Source organism: Oenanthe melanoleuca, chromosome 5 (assembly GCF_029582105.1).
Source record: "Oenanthe melanoleuca isolate GR-GAL-2019-014 chromosome 5, OMel1.0, whole genome shotgun sequence".
Classification (NCBI taxonomy): domain Eukaryota; kingdom Metazoa; phylum Chordata; class Aves; order Passeriformes; family Muscicapidae; genus Oenanthe; species Oenanthe melanoleuca.
The window spans coordinates 38,667,744-38,683,839 of NC_079339.1; the positions used below are offsets into that span (position 1 = coordinate 38,667,744).

The window sequence follows — 16,096 nt, forward strand, 5'->3', positions numbered from 1 at the left end:
CAGCACAGGAAACATCAGCACAAATGCATCAAGGTGCAGCAAAGTGACAACATAATCGAGATCCCAGCTGGTGGTTAACAAATGCTTTGTATGTGGAAAATGTCAGTCTTTGGTTCATCCTAGAAACGTATTCCTGCCCTCCTGACCTGGCTTTTTCTTGGAAGGCCAGGAGGCCTTGCAGGGCCAGCTGGATCACTGCAGTTATTAGCGAAGGAGATGTGCTGAACCAGGAGTACTCAGGTTACTACCAACTGGTTTGCGGTGTCTGTGGGATGGTTGGTCCCATAAATGGTCCAGGATAAATAACTGCCTTACCACAGGCAAGGGAGGCAATAACTCCCTTACCTGCAAAGGGAGGAGGGCTGGAATGAAATCTAAGGGATACCCTTAGAAAAACTGTGCTAAGTCTGTTTGGGAAGAGGGAGGTCCCTGCATCTTTGTCCATCCCTCGCTAACCTATGCACGTGTCCCATTGCAATAAGAAATGATCCTAAGATGAGGGCTTTCATTTTGTCAGGAGCTGGCCCTGTGCTGTGCCATCACAGCCACACCAGCCTGGTCAGTCACTGTGTTCAAACCCTGCTGGACCTGGTACTTGCTGTGGGACTGGCAGAGGAGGCACCCATTTGTGACCTGCGGTTACTTCATAACACAGTGAAATTTTAATATCAGGGCATCATCAGCTATGATGCTACATCTCTGTGTCAATCCCCGCATCACCTTTACAGTTACTTCCCAAAAAACATAAAATTTTGTTCCTGGTGTGTAAGGCCACTTTATGTTTTGTCTTCCTATAACTATCCTCCTAAACCATCTTACTGCAGCTCTGGCTCCTAAAGCCTTATTAAACAAACCTTTGCCCTGTAAGGCTGGAAGACACAGGGAGCCCAGGGACGCTGATAACCCAGTGGTGTTGTTCCTGTGGGACAGCTGCCTGTCTGCAAGGGGTACACAGGCAGGGAAAGGATGAGGGATTTGGGAGCACTGGGGCTAGAACATGTTTTCTGCCTGTGCATGGTGGGTGCTGCTAGCTTTGGGGCTGGGGTATGTCAGGGTCCCTTTATAAGGGCACTGGTTTCCCCCTACAGCGCTGCACTGCAGTGCTGGGGGATGTGGGGCTCTGTAGATGTAGCTGACCTTGTCAGAGTGCTCACACATCTGCTGTGGCCAAGGAGGGCTGCCAGGAGCTAGTGGTATAAAAAAAGCAATGGCCAGGACCACACAGAGTAGGTACAGGCAGAGAGTGCTTGGTCGCCTGGAAAGGAAACACAGGCATTGGACACAAGCCCTGAAGCCAGGAACCCCTCTCCCCCTCAGAGCAGCAGCCTCTCATCCTGATCCTCACATATCTATTGGGTGTGATGTCCTGCTGGAAGTCCCTGCCACCCTGGGGTGAGGAGGGTGTTAGGAGTCTCCCCTCTGGCAGGGGTAAGGAAAGGAGCTAGCATTTCCCTGGAAGTGTGACACCTGCAGCAGTCACTGGAACTTCATAAGCTAGGGCTCGTTGGGCTCCTGTTACTTCCAAGGAGCTGGAGGGAGCCCTGACAGCTGGAGATGCAGCTCCCAAACCTCTTGTGATGTTTCCCCCTGCTCATCACAGCTCCAGTGGGGCAACAACACCCCTCCCAGCATCCAGATTCTTGCTTGTTCAACACCCCATGCCACAGGAGGAGCAGGGGACAAGGCCACACACAGCACCAGGCAGCTCAGGTGGTGAAGGGAGAGAAGCAACACAGGGGTCTGTGCAAGGAAGCTGCCTGGCCCCACCAGAGCTGGAATATCTCAGTGCCAGGCACTGACCAAGCAGGTGACACCAGACACCAGGAACTGTTTGGAAAAACCACTGTGTGTTAGTGTGTTTGAATTTGTTTTAATCCTACTATCAGTCTTGCTAAACTTATTTTTATTAATTAACATACATAGATTTATGTAACTTCCTTTTTTAAATGTTTAATACTACTGGGGTACTAAAAACAATACAGAAACCATCACATACATTCTCAAGTGCTGCACATGGTTCTCCTTGGCCTCAGCGCAAAACCAGCCAGGCAGAAATGACACAGTGATAGGGAAAGCCTGTGTGGACCAGGCCACCACAAGGTCCACACAGACTCTGAGTGATGTGGGAAGGGGAGCAGCGAGTTCCCCTCATCCATGAGGTAGTGAAGGAGGAACTTCATGGGCTACTTTTGAGGCAAAGCCCATGTAGGTTGTGCTCCAGGATACTGTGGATGCTTGGAATGGGATCCCAAAGGGATCCAGCAAGCTCCTGCAGGATATGCCCAGCTGCACAGTTACAGCTCACACAGTCCATATTCCCTGCTACACGGTGGCAGAATGGAGTTTCACATCACCTCAACACCCACCTCCAGCTTTCCCTGACAGAGATCTGCCCTGTCCCCATGTCCTTGTGCCAGCCTCAGGCAACACAAGCATTATGGCTTAGAGAGTCATAATGTAACTCCCATTACAGGCAGCCCTGTCAGATGTGGGAAGGAGCCACCTTGGACCCCAATTCTTGCTATGTTAGGCTCCACCCTTGTTCCTCAGAGCAGGATAAACCACAGATCCCATCATTTAAGGGTAACCTCAAAGCCTTTGCTGATCTTGCCCTCCAGGCTTTTGTTTGAAGCTTTCAAGAATGACCCTTGGTTTTGTTTTAACCCAGTCCAGGAGTGCCCCACAAATATGTGGGTGCCCAGCTCACCCCTAGGGTTTCCAGCTGTATGCACTGCTCCAGGATATGGATTGTACAGATCAGCATGGGATGCCTTAGGCAGACAGCCCCAGACCCCCTGCAGTAGGGGTGGGAATGGGGACAGGAAGAGCCTCAGGAGAACTGCTTAAAGCATAGAAAAACAGGGGCTGTGGCCTCCCCCTGGACCTGGGCAGAGAGCTGGCTGAGTGGGGAAAGCAGCAAACAGTCCCCACAGCCACCTTGCTGAGGGCCACCAGCTCCTCATTCCCAGTAAGGAAAGGGGGCCCCAGGCCAGCCTGTCCCTGTGTCAGGTAAATGACCCTTGGTGGGGTATTTCCTGAGTGGGCAGCCTGTCCCCCAGTGTCCTAAATTTTGCATCAGCCCTGCCAGGGAGGACAGGACACGGAGCCAGACATTTGGAGTGGGGTGAGACCAGGATGGGCATGGTGAACAGGGAGAGGGACCAGTCCCACACTGTGGTGTGGAAGGGAAGGGCAGCTCAGTACCCAGCTGAACTCCAGCACATGGATAGCCCCCAGCCCAGGGAGCAACCTGCTCATTGCCCATCTCCAGCATCACACCAAGGGCAATGGTGCTGCAGGATTGGTGATGGGGACAAATCCTGGGTCACTGCCCTCCTCCAGCCTGAGTGGATGTCCATGGGGAAGCTCCCTGCCTGCAGGAAAGCAGGCAGGAGCTGCCAGCTCCTATGTCTGACCAGCTTTTATTGAGAAGGGCAAAGCTGGGATGTGGCTGTGAATACTTGAGGATCCAGCTCCCTTCTGTTCCCAATCAAAACAGCTTCCCAGGCAAGATCCCTGGCACCTGCCTGGGCTGCCCCATGCCAAAGCTGGGACGGATACAGCACTACAGCCTTGCCTGCCCCAGATTTCCTTCCTCCCCAGCTGCAGAGCATTGGCAGGACAGAAGTTTTGCAGTTGCAGCCCTGTGAGCCATCTCCACTCACTCCCACATCATGTTGTCCTCCCCAGCCAGTTCCAGCAGCACATCCATCAGCTTGGCTCCTCATTGCCCCTAGAATGTCCTCAAACACCAACACACTGCTAGAGCTTCTCATCTTCAGCCCCAGGCTTGGTCACAAGTCCTTTTCTCTTGCTGCCAATGGGGCAGATGGGGCAAGGGAGTCCTTGGTTCCAGGCTGTGTTCTCAGCAGGGCCAACCAAGAGTACAATCAGCTCTTCCGTGCTGGAGTCCTGCTCCCCATGCAGCTTGGAGAGTGTGACTCCACAATTCCCCCATGCTGGGGGCAAAGGCAGCTGGCTCAAACCCAGGTGGCAGGAGTGAGGCTGGGGGCAGGGCAGAGGCTACCTGCGTGGTGTGCCACATCTGCAAAGAGAGCATGGCACAGGGTGAGCACTGCCAGCATGGCAGGCTCACCTGCTCTGCCCTGGATCCCCCTCTTTGTGCCTGGCCCCTCTGACACAGAACTGCAGGGGTAGGGACTGCAGGCAGCCTCTTCATGGGGAGGAGTGAGGGTGATAGTGTTGGTGCTGGCTGAGCCTCCAACAGCAGGCTTAGGACAAAAGGGGGAAATGCTAGAGGAAAGTGCTAGCCACAGGTATCATACCTCAAAAGTGCCCACAATGAGTCCAGCCTCTGCTGTTACAGCAAGAAGTTTGAGAAAGTGAGATAAAGGACGGAAACAGTAGAGTAACCCAAACAACAGCCAGTCAAGGACAGCAGTAAGGACACAGCTGGCAGCAAGATGAGGCTGAAACTGGAAATTCATGGATCCATGAAACCCAGCATGGTCTTTGATGGCAATAGAGCTAAGTGCTGTCAAGTCACCTGGTCCATGCATCCCCATTCCACCCAGCTTTGAGCTGCTGAGCCTGGAGACTACCAAGCACTTATCTAGTCTTTGGTAAAAGGCCTGTTTCCCCACAGCCACTGTGCCCTCCTGCTTTCTTCTCTGTCTGTTCTGCACAAACCTTCCACTGCTTACAGGGTCAGTAAAGATCTAAATGCTTAATGAAGACACTCATCCCAAGGAAATTCACCCAGAAGACACCACCCATACCTGCCCCTGCTCACTTACGCTTCACAGTTTTTCCGTCCCTTCTTGTCTTGTCTTCTCTTACCTCGGCCCTTGGACTTCCTCCTTCAAAAGGAAAGTGCCATGAGAAGGGCTGATGTGGGAGATGAGACCCACAATCCCAGCCAGTACCAATGCTCCTGATGTCACTTACCTTCCCAACCTCATCAGGTCCTGCCGGGGCCTGCAGAGTGGGGAAGATGACAGAGAAGTGGTTATTGGGCAGTGCTGCATGCTGAGCTGCAGGAGCTGGTCCATTGACACACCCCAGTGCACAGCCCAATCTACCTGCTATCACTCATGTTTGAATGAACATGAGTATTTCTTCTCTTGCCCTTACCAACTCCTCAGTCAGGAGCTGATTGCAGCAGGCAGAGAGAGGGCAGAGACAGCAGAGGAACTGGTCAGCTTGGGTTACTACCCTGGGGATGTGACATTTTGCCACTGAGGCTGGGGAGGGCAAGTTCAGCCCTAGCTGCTCTCAGTGACAGCTTTCACATCTTCTAATTGAACAAGGTGCAACATCCTGAGTAACAAACAGGGGATTTGCTGCAAAGTCTCGGTAGTGGGTCCTTAGCCATGAGATACCCTCCATGGGGGTCACAGCCAGAACATCTGCCACGCCTACATTAACTACAAAAGGGAGCGGTGTACAGGTGTGGAAAGCGGATTAGGAAGAAGCCAAAAACTGCTGCAGAAGGCAGCCTGCACAAGTGCTCACAGGAGATCCCCTGGGAGTTACCCTAGCTAGGAAAACCACAAAAGGCTAAGGAAATTCCCTGCATGGGAAATAGCTGGAAGCAAAGAAGGAGGCAAGTAACACATCTGCTTCTTCCCACTCCCCCTTCTGCATCTACTGACAGACATTCCAGATAGAGACTGTGTGGAGCTGGGTCTGCTCCAGTACAGCTGCTCACAAAACTGCAGGGGAATATCAATCTGGGAATCCTCAGGATCTTCTTCCAGGCAAGGATCATAACTAATGGCTACCCAGCAGGACACTCATCCCCCAGTTTTCACAATACTAAATCACTCTTGGATCATGAGAAGAGTGATCACCAGGACCCCCCAGGAGGCAGTGCTGGATTCTCTCTGGCAAGGACCAGATGCACGTGGCACTGGAGCTGCTCCCACAGCACTACAGTCCTCAGGCAGAGGCCCTGTTCTGCCCAGGCTTTCACCACTTTTGGGACCAAGGGGTGCTAGGAGTCTGTGGCAGGTTGGTGCTGCACATCCATTCCAGGCCAGCACTGTGTATCCAGGCCAGGTTGGCACTGCATGTTTTAAGCTTTCATTTGTTGGCTTGAATGTAAACCTCTGCTGTATCCCCAGGTCTGTATGAGGCAGTCTCACCTCAATGGTGGCCCAAGACTCAGCTGCTGAGCTTTCTCTTTGGGCCTTGGTCACACTCAGGCATGGCAAGCCATGGAGCTCCTCGCTGAGCCACCACCCTGGACGTGCTGTCACACACCGAACACCTGCCTCAGAGCACCAGCCTTGCTCCATCACCCACAAGCAGATCCTCTGGCTAAAGGAGCAGGCATGCCAAGGCAGCTGCAGGGATGGGGAGCACAGCCCTGCAGACAGTGTATGATGCCTGACCCATCTTCACAGTGGCACGCAGCCCCTCATCTGTGGGAAGCAGGTGCAGAGAAGTGGTGCAGTCTGCAGCTGAACAAGGGCCACAAGCACCAGCAAACCCTAGTGCAAAGACAGCAGAAAGGACCCCAGCACAGCCAGGGTGCCCACAGGGCATCCCTGTTCCACACACAGGCTGAGCTGGCAGGGTTGCTCTTGCTGGAACCCAGGAGTCCCTACCTGCACTCGCACTGCTTGTGCTCGGTGAACGCCATCTCCACATAGGGTGCCTCCCCGTTTGGCTTTATCTTCAGGAGCTGAAAGAAGAGCAAAGGTTACTTCTCAGGCAGTGGCAGGAGGGGGCTGGAAGGGCTCCTGCACCACTGCCTTGCCACCCCAGGCTCTTGGGAAGATGCATGTCTAACCTGTTCCTCGGGACCTCTAACAACAGAGGCTCCACCTCCACACGTAGGCATACTGGCCCGGCCCAGCTGCCCTGGCAGCTTGGAAGCCTCTGCTAGAGCCACCCCATGTCTCCAGGGCTTTAATTTAAGTCCCATGGTCTTGGGATTTCCCAGCCTTAGAAAGGATTTTTCAGTCTCTGCTTTTCTGGAGAGTTTTCACATATTTGACCTCTTTGCACATCTCCCTTCTCTGACAGAAATAATCTTCCAGTCATATTTTTCAGACCAATCCCATAGCTGCTTCCTCCTCTAGACCCCTTTCCTACAGCACTGAGTTGGAATTGACTGGAGTCAGTACTACAGTGCCTCCTCAGTCCATGGGTACAGTATTTGCCCTGTCACAAGCCACAGCCCAGCCTGAAGCTCAGGTTGGGCATCCAAAGGCCTTACAGGGTATGGTATGTTCATCCTTCGTGTGATCCACACTAGCCCCTGCAGAAGTGTCTGGCATTTCCACCCTGTACACAGCAGCAGGATCCCTCCCATAGAGGGAGACCTGTGCTTGGAAAGCACTCCTGTTCACACCAGGCTTTTGATCCACCTCAGCCAAGAGCTTTTGGAAACTGCCATCCTGCCTTCCAATACATTTCAACCGCAGAGAGACCAAAATCACTGGTGATTTATTGCAGGCATTCCCTAGTCTACCATCCATGGCAAAGCAGAGCTTTTCCCTGGTCCCTGCAGCATCAGCAGGTTGATCTCTGGCAGCTCAGTGCAAGGGCTGCAGTGTGAGGACAACTGCTGCCTGGTACAGGGGAAGAGTTGAACAGCCCAGGACCTGCCACCCCACAGCTCACACCGTGGTGATTGAAAACGCAGTTGGCTCAGCCCTTCGTGCTCACCATGCCCCAGTGTGGGGGCATTCATTCAGCACCACCCCAAGCATCACCTGATACAGGTTTCGATTCAAGGGCAGTACCTACTTTGTCCTAGCAGGCAAACTGGAACACCCCCCAGCCCCACCACAGGACAGGAGAGGTCTGGGAAAATGACAGCAATGAGCAAGACAGACCACACAGAGAGAAGTCAGGGAAGGAGGCAGTGAGGTCAGTACCACCAGGGATGACACCTGACCTCAGGGAAAATCCCAAAGGGGAGGCAGAGGGACCCGACCGGCTTGGCATTCATTTGAGTACTTTTAAGTCCTCTCCCTTGCTAGTCACACTGCTACAATGTATAGAGGATGCAAAGCTGCAAGTTCACCTTCCCGCACTTGGTGAGGAGCCCTCCAGCTCCCCGGCACAGCCCTGGCCCCGCAGCAGCAGCACGAACCTGCATGGTGACCGTGCTCGTCTCCACGGGGACGCAGCGGAGACCCTCGTCCCCACAGCAGCCTCCACAGCGCTGCAGGGACACGCAGGAGGGCCTGAAAATGTACTCCACCTCGTTGGGGAATTCGGTAATGACGTCCACCAGCTGCTCCAAAGGCCGGCAGAAACTACGATTCCAGATCTCCCGAAAGGTCAGGACTGCGAGAGACGGGGACAGGGACTGTAAGGAGCCGCCCAGAGAGGCAGAGCCCAGCCGGGGCTGCCGGGGCAGGTGCAGCAGCCGAGGGGAGTCCTGCGGACATCACGGAGCACAGGGAAGCCAAACCTTGCTTCCTTCCAACCTTGTGCTCCCACTGAGTCCGTCACCGTACTGTGCGCATCACTGTGCTCACACCGCCACCCCAGCAGGCTCTTTCTCCCTCTATCCCAGCTCTGTCTCCTGCCCAGGCACTCTGCCTACCTCCGGCTCCGCCGCGCAGGGGCTCCCCTGCTCCTCGCACCTCGCTCGGCCGGGCAGCCTCCCCTGGGGCTTTCCCGCAGGGAGAGCTGAGAAGGGGTGCTCCCACCCGGGACACCGCCCGCCGGCACCGGAGGGGTGGCAGCCCAGGGCTTGGGCTGCGCTCCGCTTCGGCCCGCGGAGTGCCCGGTGCCCGAGGCGGGCTGGAGGAATCGGGTTGCTCCGAACCTCGGCACAACTCCCCGCTGCCTCCCCGGTTGTCACCACGGGACTCCGGAGGTAACACAGCCCCGGGTGGTCCCCAGCCCTCCCTGGGTTGCTGCCCCCTCCCAGCCGGGGCACGGGCGGCCGCCCACTGCCAACTCACCGGGCGACTCCGTGCTGGTGGTCCCCCGCTCCTCCGGGGCCTGCAGGGAGGGAAGGGAGAGCTCTGGGGGGCGGCACGGGGCGACCCGCCGCCGCCCCCCGCCCAGCGCCGGGAGGAGCTGTCCCGGCCACCCCGGGCAGCCGCCCCTGGGCCCGGGCTGCCCCTGCTCCGACCGCCCTCCCGCCCCTCGGCTCTCACCGGGGCAGGAGGTGCCCCCAGCGTCCCGGCCACCAGCAGCCGCAGGAAGGCGCCGAGCAGCCGCATCGCCGCTCCCGCCGCCCCGGCACAGACTCGGCGCCGCCGCTACCGCCCTGCCGCCCCCGGCATGCCGCCCCGACCCCGGGCCACCGGCCCCGCCGCGCCACCTCCGCCGCCGCCGGGCCATGGGAGCGCGCCCCGCTCCGCCGCTGTATTTCACCGCCGCCGCCCGCCGCTGCCCCGCCCCGGCCCCGCCGCGGGGCGGGAGCAGGTGCCCGGCCCCGGCGGCCGCGGGACGGCCGGTGCTCCCGGGCGCGGATGAGCCCCCTCCTCCAGCGCCCCCACACCGCCCCCGCCCATTACTCCATCGCGATCCCGGCGCTTCTATTCGCCGTCCCGTGCTCCCTGAATCCCCGGCCGGCGGGAACCACCGGGTCTGTGTGGGGCTTCTCGGCTTGCTGTTTTCGCTGCCCCATGCCATTCCACCCATTCTGTGCCCGCCTGGCTCCTCTGCCCCCATACAACAGCCCCTTTCCCACCCATCCTCTTCATTCCTCCACTGATGTCCTGTTCCCACTCAGACATCCCGTGACTGTCCACCCACCCCCTTCCCCCTCAAGCTGCCCTGTGCCTGTTCCATCAGCCCCTGCCGCTGGACCCCTGCCAGAGGTTTCCAGCCCCCCCAGCCTCAGGGACAGCATCCCTGGTTCTGGTCAACTCCTCGGAAAGGAAGAGGGCACAGCAGGTCTGGGGGCAAAGCCTGCTGCCAACCCAAAGGAGCTCTGTTGGCCTTTTCTGTTCTATTTTTAAGCCCTAGAGGCCAGGGAAGCTGGAACTATGGGAGGTGTGATGAGATTCCAACAGGCAACACGATCCTGATCCCTCGTGGGCTGCAGGTCCCAGGGAAATAACAGGCTCTGTGTCCGTGCCAGGATTCACATTTCTGTCCTCCTGGGAGAGTGGGGAGGCTGCTTCAGGGCTTCCCTACCCAACACTATGTGAGGTCTGGCCCTGCAGCATAAGGATACCAGTGACCTGCTCCCAGCCCTGTGGGATCTGTCCCCAGGGGATGCAGGACATGCCAGCTGCCTGTTCTCAGCCCCGTTGGGCTACGCAAGTGGCAGTGACTCAGGGGCCAGCAGGAGCTGGGCTCCATCAGGAGCTTCCAGGCATTGGTATCACTGAGTGTGTGACAAAGCTGCTGGAGCAAGGCCTGGCAAATTAGCATGGAGATGCTGCAGAGATAAGCACATAGAAATCCCAGCCCCACCGCGGGGAGGGTGTGCTGCAGTTCATCACTCAGCGGCACAGCACCAGCTCGGCAGCTGCCAGGGGCTGCTGCGGCGGTGTTCAGCCTGTTCATACTCCTTCTCCTGGCTGGGCAGCAAAGAGCAGGAGCATCCTTAATGTGATGGCTGGAGCATACCTGTGCTCTCCCTCTGCCACGCAATAGACCCTGTTGGGCCAAGGGGACCCCCTCCCCACTTCCCCAGGGATGGTTGTGAGATGGGGTGAAGAGAGCATTTCCTCCCACCCGAGAGCAGAGGCCCTGAGCAGCAGCTGCTGCCAACTCACTGGACAGACAGAATCCTGTTATTGCAAAGACCGTGACCACACGGGGCCTCATGCCTGTCCTTGCAGGAAGGTCCCTTGGGGCCACCTCTCAGACACAAGGCCAGCCTCTGGCTCTGGAGCAAAGGGCTCTCCCCCAGGAGCTGTGTGGCTGGGGAGACCAGCCCTTAATTGCTGAGTGCAGTCCTGTTCCTGGTCTGAAGCTATTTCCTCAGAGGCCTTGGGCAGAGTTTACATTCCTGGGATGAGCATCCACTTTCTAGGCAGCGTGGAACAGAGACAGGAGAAGAGAAATAATATTTGGACCCTGGTAACCTGTGATCAGCAACATCCTCCTGCATATGGGAGAAACATCAAGCCGGCTGGGGTCACAGTTGCTTGCTTTCCCCTCTGCCATGCTCCTCCCTGGGGAGCCAAATCTGCCCTTCCCCAGCTGCAGGATAGGGCTGGAGGTCGATGCTATAAATGCACCAGCATGTCCCTTGTGCCGCTTCCCACTCGGCTCTGGGGAGCAGAGTTACGCACTTTGGGAACAAGGGACAGAGGAAGCTCCAGAAATCAGCCAGGGACATAAGGCAAATAGAGACATTTCCTTAAAGAGCACATGCCTCCCCGGCAGTGAGCCCCATGCAGTGGCTGCTGACTGAGAGCATCACCTCGAATATGCCACTGCCTGCCTGTGCCACCTCCCTGCCCTGCTCACAGAGCTGAGGAAGGGGGTGAGTGGGGAATGATGGTGTGGGTGAGCCCTGGCTGTCAGGTGGGTAAGGCCAACCCTGGCACCCAGCTGCAAGCATGCCATGGCACAGCCCTGCCAGGGAACAGGGTCACCTCCCTGCCTCCTACACCTTCAGGTGAGTGAGGGGCAAGAGCAGGGCCCCTGGCTTCCCATGAGCACTGAGGGAGCCCGGAGCAAGCAGCTCCTCTTCCCTGCAAAACCCCACCCTGCTCATTGCAGGCAAGGTCTCTCTTAAATAATCTTTTCCATAAAACAGCCCCATTTCAGCATCAGAGTTCTCTCATGGGCATCTTATCCCCTGCAAAATCCTGCCTTTGGCGTCTCATTCAGAAAGAACCCAACTGCATCATTCTTAAGCCAGCTGTAGCCAGGACCTCCTATGTCACCCCTGAAACCCTCGGAGAACACCTCTGAAATCCTCAAGGGTGTTATTTTTGTTCTGCTGCTATTTAGGACACAGGACTCAGTCTCATCAAAGCTATAGGCTTCTACCAAGGGAAGGGCCAAGCTGTACATGACCCAGTGCCCAGCACAGTCACCCTCTGGAGTCTGACCCCAATATGCAAGAGCCCTTCCAGCAGCTCCCTATGTCCTGTACTGTGACAGGACTCCCAAGGTCAAAGCATGAGGATGTAGGGCACTGGGCTCCTCACACCTGCCCATCATCCCAGAGCCCCCATGTCTCAGCCTCATCGTTTCATTTGATTGCTTTCTGTGGTTCTGTGATCTCTTTTAGAGAGTCTCCTAAGCTCCACTATCAGTGAGCCAGTCTATAGCTAGCACTGATATAAGGCAGGTCAATCATCTGCAGTTTGTCTCCACAGTGAGAATGAGGATGGGAATGGTCTGGCTGGGGCATCCCCAGCTCCAGCCTTTTGTCACAGGGAACCCTGGATTGATTCTTGCTCTCAGGAGACTGCTGCTGGCTTCTGAGAAATGCAGGGCTCTCCAGTGCCCTTGCAGGCAAAGCAGAGCTGCACCAGTGACCCCTGAACAGTCAGTGTTGCTCCTCAAGGAAACAGCTTGCACACAACCTGCCTAGGCACCTGGGCCCTGCAGGACTCCTCAGAGCTGTGCTGCAGCAATTCCCTCTCGGCGATGCCCTCGGCAGCACATCCCCTGTCCCCGGCGGCTGGCTGCGGTGGCGTCAGCGCCTGTCCCAGCCCAGGTGTGCAGGGGGATGTGTTTGCTGAGGGGGAGGCTGACAATAGGGGGAAATGGGCCGGGCTGTGCACCCCCATGGTGGTGGCTCACAGCCCCGGCCACCGCTGCCCGCGGCAGGCGGAAGCGTCCGGCCTTAGTCAGCCCCGGCCGCACGTGGCAGGAACTCTGCTGTTTGTTTTGGTTCCTGGAGAGGGGAGCTCAGCCTCCCTGGGGACCCACAGCCAAAACTGCAAGCACCTGAAGTCCAGCCCCATGCCTGGGGACATCAGGGTCTGGTCCCCATGGGTCACGGGCACTGCAGGCTGGCCTAGGTCAGACATGAGTTTTGGAAGGACACGAATTGAGCACCAGGACTGTCTGAGAGCACTCCAGGCAGAGAAGCCAGGCAAGGGGAATCCTTGGCAAACCTGGGTACTGCTTTCAGACACAAATCCCTCATGGGGGAAGGGATGATGCCACCAAGAAGGAGGTCCCTGAGACTGCCAGACCCAAGCCCTGTGTAGCCACAGCCCTCATCCAGCCAGTGTTCCAGGCATAGATCAGCGCTGGCAGACATTGTGCCACTCAGCTTAGTGCTCAGTGGCCAGTGGCTGGGCAGCCCCACGCTTCAGGGACTGGCCAGGCCACAGAAAAGTGTTTTGCAGAAAAGCACAGTCCTGGAGCAGGGTGAGGCACTGGAGAGCCACACCACAGCCCCAAGCATACGTGGGCACCTTCAGGTAAGCATTCTGTCAGCAGCCCTGACAGCAAGCACAGTTACTGTGCCAGAACAACAGCCCCATGCACACCAAGTGCCCAGAGACCAGAGCAGGAAGCAGAGACATAGTAACCACAGCACAGCTCACCCTGCTCTGCCCAAGTTCTTCTCCCGAAGCCCTGGGTGGGAGCTGCATCTTCGAGTCCCAGAAAGCCTGCAGGAATTTCTCCCCAGCAGCTGTAGAGTGCTGTGCTTGGGAAAAACAAGGCTGAGGGCAGGACGGGCTGGTGCAGCAGTGTGCATGACCTTCTGCCACCGGCAGAGACAGAACACCCTGGGCCCGCACTGGCTGGAGGCACAGGGTATGGCAGCCGTGGGAGGGGTGAGATTCTCCCAGCAGGAGAATCCTCTCCTCAGGAAAGAGACAGAGACTTTTCCACCAGTGAACCAAGCATATTCTGTGCATTTATCACGTTTCATCTACCCTGGGGAAAGGGCAGTGAGCACTGAACAGAGAAGAGAGGCACACAGGCACAAACTGGCTGCTGCTCTGCTGCTGCTGCCCCTCGTCTCCAGCTTTCCCAGCCCAGCCAGTCCGTGGGCAGGGGCTGCCAGGCCCTTTTCTCCCCTGCCAAACTGGAACCCGATCCACACCCAGCCCAGAACTTCTGGCCGCTTATCATGTGGATGCAGTTCTCCTGCTTTTAGTTGTCATAATATTGACACAAAGCAAAATAATAGTGATGGCGAGACTCTGCCTGGCTCTGGAAGGCAAACAGGCAAGGAGACGGGGAGTAGCAGACTCCACTATTGTGTGGGACAGGCAGCAGCCAGGGCTGCTTCCAAGCTCTGCTCCTCAGCATCGCTCCTGCTGATAAGGGGGATGTGGGAGGCGGGCGGAGGGGGATATAAGCTTCACAGCACACTCTCCCTGCTGAGGAGAGTGAACGTGTGTATCGGCAGGGCTTCATCCCAGAGGCTTTCCTAGAATGTGGGTGGAGGAGTGGCTCATCTCTCCCTTTCCCTGAAACCTGGCAGCCGCTGAATAGCTGCCATCAGCCGCAGCAGACAATGAGCCAAGTGAGCCCGAGGCAGCTGCAGCGCCGGGAGCGTGAGCAGGGAGCTGCGAGGAGCTGGCTGTGACCAGGAAGCAGCGCAGACTGCTGGTGTCACGGACCCCTCGGTGACCACAAAGCGTCCGCGCCGCACTGTGTCTCGCTCCAAGGGCCTGGCTTCCTGCAGCCACACCAGCTTTGCTCCGGGGTTCCTCTGGAGCCAGCCTGGAGGGATGAGCCCCCAGCAGCACCTCCTCTGCAGTCCAGCCAGCCTGCCATGTACCCCTCAAGTAGTGGCAGGGCCTCAGCCAACACCTGTATGGTGCCACTGAGCTTTCTGAGCACTCGTGCCTTTGGTGGCAGCAAAAAACCCCCATACTTTTCAGGGTATGAAGGTCCAGGACACTAATAGCAATGCTGAGGACAACAGATCCCACCCAGCTCTGTAACATGCTCCCTCATCTCTTGCTAGAGTTTGTTTTCCTACATGACATGCAGTGACTTCCCACACTTCCCTCACCTCTTCCTGACCAGCCTGGCCTTTGAACCAGCTGCCTCCAGCTGCCTGTATCACGAGGGGAGACCTGGGCTTCTGCCATAGATGAATGAGCCGACGAGTGAAGCTCCACATCCAGGGCAGGCATTTAGACACCAGCTTCCCATGCCTCTCCCAGGGGTTGGGAAGAGCAAGAGGCAGCCCAGCCTGGGCTGCTTCCACAACAAGCCCTAGAAAAACCTTCATGCTTCCCAGCCTTGGTCTCTATTTTTAAGGCTCCTAAAAGGAGGGGGGGCACAAATTACAAACTTGCTGGCAGGAGACGGTCCCTGGGCTGGATTCAGAACCGCCTACTCATTTTCCATAGGGATTGTGGACTCCATTGGTACAACAAGAGTCTGGCTATGGGCTTGGCCTCCCTGTGTGTGCTGTGCTGATGTGAGGATGAGACAGCAGCCATTTTCCAGGCAGAGACAAGTGCATGTACACGCAGGTGGCCAAGCCAGGAGCTGCACCAAATCCTTTGCTAACCTGAGGTACTGAATCCATCTGCTATTCCCTTTAGCAATCCTTGCCTGTTTCCCCTTGGCCACCCAGGTAGCTATGGCAGCCAGGCTTTCCTGAGGATGACCAGTTTAGGAGACAGTTGTTACCAGAGTCATCAGCAAAGACCAGCAGACCACGTGCCCTGGTACCTGCAGCGTCAGACGTGAATTTCAAGCATGCCAAAACTGCTGATGACTCAGACAATGTGTGCGTGCGCCTGAAAAGCCACAGAGCTCAGCTTTCCAGCTATCCATGTACCTGCATTTGATCAGTAGCTGTTTGTTTGGGCTTTTTGTCTTCTTTCTCTGGAAGCTGGAGTTTTAAACCTGCATTCCACACTCAGTTCAGCTCATTATTTCCATCTCCTTCACTTATTAAGTGACCTACTTTCTCCCCTGTAGCACACAGAAAACACTGGTTTGGGCTCCCTTCAGCAGATTCATTCCTGCCTCTACATCTGTGACTGCAAGAGCTTTGGTCTTGACTTATTTTTGTCTCAGGCCTTAGAGCACAGGTTTTCTGAAGAGCAATCATGTCACACCAAAAACACCTTAGTGCATCCTTCCCCTTTGTGCTTTGTGTTTCACCCACACCCATGAACTGTGACCTCCTTCACTCTCTCACCTGTGCTCAGCAAGTGGCTTAGGCACCCAGCAGTAATGCTGCTTCTTCCCATGCCACCCACCCCTGCTGCTTCTGCTGGGCCATGGCTCAGCTGGCTCTCCTCTGCTGGCTCCT

At 56.6% G+C, this 16,096-nt stretch overlaps 1 protein-coding gene across 2 annotated transcripts; it reads right to left on the reverse strand.

Annotated features, from left to right (window-relative positions):
• Positions 1-1,934: 1,934 nt before the first annotated feature.
• On the reverse strand, positions 1,935-9,260 carry PGF (placental growth factor). 2 transcript variants are annotated; one of them, XM_056493461.1, is made up of 7 exons: positions 9,090-9,260; positions 8,892-8,931; positions 8,069-8,265; positions 6,573-6,649; positions 4,909-4,938; positions 4,801-4,820; positions 1,935-4,045 (listed from the first exon to the last, which is right to left on the reverse strand). In XM_056493461.1, the coding sequence occupies exons 1-7, from the start codon at positions 9,153-9,155 to the stop codon at positions 3,981-3,983; spliced, it is 495 nt and encodes a 164-aa protein (XP_056349436.1). In that variant the 5' UTR covers positions 9,156-9,260; the 3' UTR covers positions 1,935-3,980. The 2 variants fall into 2 exon arrangements, with proteins under 2 accessions (XP_056349436.1, XP_056349435.1); XM_056493460.1 differs by having other exon boundaries at positions 4,758-4,820.
• Between the last annotated feature and the right edge of the window lie 6,836 nt (positions 9,261-16,096).